The sequence below is a fragment of the Bradysia coprophila genome, unplaced genomic scaffold (assembly GCF_014529535.1).
Source record: "Bradysia coprophila strain Holo2 unplaced genomic scaffold, BU_Bcop_v1 contig_439, whole genome shotgun sequence".
In the NCBI taxonomy this organism is placed as follows: domain Eukaryota; kingdom Metazoa; phylum Arthropoda; class Insecta; order Diptera; family Sciaridae; genus Bradysia; species Bradysia coprophila.
The window spans coordinates 58,509-63,309 of record NW_023503692.1 but is presented as its reverse complement, the minus strand read 5'-3'; the positions used below and the strand labels follow the sequence as shown (position 1 = coordinate 63,309).

The 4,801-nt window shown below is 38.3% G+C and overlaps 1 protein-coding gene across 1 annotated transcript; it reads left to right on the top strand.

Moving 5' to 3' along the window:
- The first annotated feature begins 3,523 nt into the window (after positions 1-3,523).
- On the top strand, positions 3,524-4,486 carry LOC119082457. The gene is made up of 4 exons (XM_037191978.1): positions 3,524-3,604; positions 3,679-4,096; positions 4,169-4,255; positions 4,314-4,486. Exons 2-4 carry the CDS (start codon positions 3,679-3,681, stop codon positions 4,460-4,462), a joined length of 654 nt encoding a protein of 217 aa, XP_037047873.1. The 5' UTR covers positions 3,524-3,604; the 3' UTR covers positions 4,463-4,486.
- The last annotated feature ends 315 nt before the right edge of the window (positions 4,487-4,801 follow it).

The following is a 4,801-nucleotide window of genomic DNA, read 5'->3' as shown; positions in this document are numbered from 1 at the left end:
AAAATAGGAAATGATCACTAGAAAAAGAGAAATGATCACAATTTTTTTATGATAGCAATAAAAATAGAATTTGATCACCAAAAAATAAGAATTTGATCACTAAATATATGCAATTTTACCACTAACATATGATCGTCTCGAAATAAGAAATGATCTACAATTATACGAATTTGATTACAAAAAATAAAGAAATGATCGTGCAAAATAAAAAATTTGATTGCAAGAAATAAGGATATGCTATCTATTATTCTGTTTGATTATTAGACGATGCAAGAGAAAAAAAAATTAACACCTAAGTTACCAACACCGTTCCGGCGCCCGGCTCGCATTGCGGCCCTCCGCTTCGCTACGGGGCAATGGGCCGGATCGCTCGGCGTGTTAAAACGCTTTTTATGTGCAATGAATTACACAGACTAATTATTAGACGATGCGAGAGAAAAAAAATTAACTCCTAAGTTACCAACACCGTTCCGGCGCCCGGCTCGCATTGCGGCCCTCCGCTTCGCTCCGGGGCAATGGGCCGGATCGCTCGGCGTGTTAAAACGCTTTTTATGTGTATTCGTTCGGACTTTTAGTGATCAAATTCTTTACTTTTAGTGATCAAATTCTTTATTTTTAGTGATCAAATTCTTTATTTTTAGTGATCACATTTGATTTAGCGGGTGGTAGGTACTACTTGTGATCACTTCTTATTTTAGGTTGATAGAATCTTATTTCGTAGTGTTATATTTGAAAAACTGGTTGTGATCACATTCTTATTTTCCTGCAATCATTTTTATTTTCAAGTGATCAATTCTTATTTTAGATTTATCGCTTTTATTTCTTCCCTAAGTTATTTACAACGAAAATACCAAATGGAACGTTCATGGATTCCAAGTGACAGAGACTATCAAAAATGTCTTTTTTGTTTATTTTACCTTGAAAATCGGGATGATTGGCATGTATTGTGTACAAAGAGTTGGAAAACAAAACATGTCCAGCAAGTTCTTTAGGATTTAGACTCGAAATCTGCGCATACTCATCATTTCGTTCCACTCGTTCGCTATAACGTTTTTGGTACAACATATTTCCGCAGGAAAGAATGGATTGTAAGCTCTCTGCATTCCATGACGTTATCACTTGCAATGTCGAAAAGACAAATGAAAACATCACAATTCCAGCACATTGATGCTGTGAATGTGTCGCCGGTTTCAAGTCATATTCGCAAAAATCACCACAAACAATGTCGAACGAAGTGCCGTTGTAAAATTGTGCAGTCTGTAAGAGCTCTGTCTGGTATTGTATTCGATTCTGAAATAATGTGTTCATCCGTAGCTACTTTCAGAACATGGAATGGTGTCAACATGAAATTTTTAGATTCTCTATATGAACCGGGCACAACAAATTTCCATTCTTCTGTAAAGAAGTCGATAAACTCATCATAATTTGCGAAAAACAAAATAGCAGTCTTTCCATTATTTCGATTGTCTGGAATAACCTTTACACCATGTTCATTCCTTCCATGGGAATCGAAGAACACATAATAGTAAGCATTAGTGTATGTGTTTCGATAACGGAATATTGCATAAGAATATGAATTGTAGGTTATTATACCGTAGGTGAAACAGTTTGATTCGAATTGCCAGAACGCTTCAGATAGAATGTCTCTGTTTTCGTATGGGCCACCTACACATTCTTGAAAATTAACGAAAATTTCGAAGTTGTCTGACTCTATTGTCATGTTTTTTTTCAAGTGAATGGCTTCCAAGAATGTTTCTCTGTCGTTGGGATTATTTAAAAGCTTATGGGTGACAGATTCGCTGTAGTACAATTGACCAAAGCGCATAATTTTATTCAAGTCGCTTGTATTCCAATCTACAATAGGCTTTAACAGATTGTAAGACAAAGCAACAGCTGCCATTGCAGTGCATTGCTTATGCGGTTGCGGAAAAATGGAAGAAAATTGAGAAAAATCAGCGCATACAATCTTAAAGAAAGGTTGTCGTACAATGCCCCCAAGCCCTCCAAACTCATGCGAAAAAATCGGTTCCGTAAAAGGTTCAAACTCGTAAGCCGATGACTCATCAACCATTGCTGAACAGTTTCGTTGACTCTCATTTTCTTTGCATTCAACCGAATTAGTATACAATGAAATCGATTCCGTAACATCTTCTGCAGCATATGAACGACAAACGGTACCAAAACCAAAGAATGGTTCATTGTCTGACGAAAGTTCCTCTTCAACTGAATTTTTCGTGAGCGTTTCTGTAGCTCGTACTGAAAAGTCATTTGAAAGTGGAGTATCCAGAGCTTCACAATCCTGGATACTATCATTAGAAGAGCTGAAAGACAACGATTCATCTGCCTCCAATGAAACGTCGTCATTACGTTTCTTGTTGAAGTTTTCTAGTCTTCTAAGTAATTTTCGACGTTTCAATGCCCTCTTAAATGTAAGCATCTTTGACGATTATCAAGATAGAAATACGAAAGATAGATAGAAAACGTGTCGAATCTGTTATTGTCCGTGCGAGCAGCTGTCTCTACGACTACTTGAATCGTAAAAAAGTCTGATGCTCAAACAATTTGGTTTTTTTGTGTGCGAGCAGCGAACTTTTCTACTTAGTCTGAGAACAGTTTCACGCTCAAGCACTGAACTCAATGTCAAGCGAGACGCAATTTTGCGCAAGTCTCAAGCCAATTCTTTTGATTTTTTGTGCGAGCGAAATATGTTAATTGAAATCTCAAGAAAGTCGCTCGAGCACAAGCGAGACACAATTTTGCGCAAAGGTCTCAAGCTAATTCTTTTGATTTTGTGCGAGCGAAATATCTTAATTGAAATCTCAAGAAAGTCGCTCAAGCACAGCTTCTAATATATAAATTTGTGCAAACACCAAACTGTTCAACTATGTCAACGAACGGTTTGGCGATCAAGCACTGTAATGACCAAATTTCAAGTGAGAACACGATTGTTCAACACAAACGGAACTCTTGATCGAATTTGGTTGCAAATGAAAAAACGATGAAAAACTCACAGAAAGAAATCTGAAAAGTTAGTTATCACAATTTTGAAATTATCAAAATCAGAAAGCAGTATTTTTTTGATTGTGTAATCAATGGCGTTGTTCGCGAAAAGAAATGTCAAAAATGTAAAATTTGCCACGTTGGTGTCACTGACGAACGTGACTAATCAACGAAATGTCTCTTTTCCAAAAACGTTTTTCTCGTTTCAAATGATATGACTTTTGCAGTTGCCCAAACTTTTAGGATTTTTTTTTTTAAATTTTGTTCATAAACAGCGAAATATGACAGAGACACATACAATGGCAGTTGTAATTATCAGTTGCAAAAAAATTACTCATTCATTGGATATGCATTAGGCTGCTGTACGCTACATGAGTAATTTAGTTGCAATTGTAAAAACTTCTAAAATTTGCAAATGTCAGAACACATCGTGTATCATCTCTCTGTGCTTAGAAACGCAAATACCATGCGACAACCCCAACCGCCAATGCTTTGCGACAATTCTCATAGAAGGTATAGAAGCAAACGGTCTGTCAACTGAAAACATTGTGTTCGTCTAATAAGTGAATAAGTTTTCCGATTTGTTGTGTTAAAATCCGTAAAAGTGAGTATTTGCGGCGTAAAAACAAAAGCCGTGGGTTTTTTGTCACCCAGCCGATGTAAATCGAATTATTTCAGATGAATCCGTATTGGTGGAGCCAATATTCGATGCCGCCAAGTCACTTTGGGCCGCAATACTATCACCCGTTTGCGGTGCCTCCGCCACCGGTTGAGGTACCACCAACAAAACCATCGTATGCTGCCGAACCTGAAAACAAATTGAAAGAGGCGACGAATAATGGACGGACGGGTAAAGTGCCGGCGCAGGATCTCCAGATCTCGAAGAGAAGACACAGACGATTGAAACGGCCAACACAAGCAATTCCACAGAAATCGCAGACCGATCAACGAAAAGCGCCATTCGTACCAGAAAAACGTTGCACGATACCCGAACATGCTGTAGTGAGTCGAGTAGTTGCTGGAAAGCAACGACAACGCAGCAAAAATCGAATTCGACGAAAGGCCCAAGTGGAAACTAACCGAGTCATTGAACCATATGAGTGTTTGTTGTTCATGTTTATGATGTGAAGTGTGTAACCTAACTTATTTGTTTTTATTCCTATCGCAGCAACAAAAACGAAACAGGGTTTTCCCACAAACAACGGAGCCGCGGTATCAAATATTCGTGAAAATATTGAGCGATTCCAAAATCGAGGTGAGTCTGTTGTTGCAAGTAGTGTCTGTAAAGTCGATGAAAAATCGCTTTATTTCAGTGAATAAGCAGGGTAGCCAAAACGATAATTCGCAACATGTAAGACGTGAGCAACCGATGATGCAGCAGCAGTTGGTGGTGGCTGTGATGGCCATTGCAATGGCACTGCAACCCGCTGCAGTTGCAATAGATGGAATACAATTAGACTAAATTAGTAATGAGAATATAGGTCGTGTGTCCTTCAAATGTGTGCTGCTTTTTATTTATCGTCAAATGACCAACCCTAAAAGCTGTGCGGCCTGTGCAACATGACTGTTTGCAAAAGTCTAAGCCGTTCAAAAATCGAAATTCTGAAACGCCGAATTGCGGTCAAACGAAGGTCTGAAATCCGACAAATGATCTCGGCCATCAAAAATTTGTTTTAGGCCCCCTCAACTTTCTTTTTTGAACATGCTTTGTGATCCCATCTTGCTATCACGCAAAAATAAATCGCTACGTACAACTGAAATCCGACAAATGACCTCGGCAATCAAAAATTTGTTCTGGGAC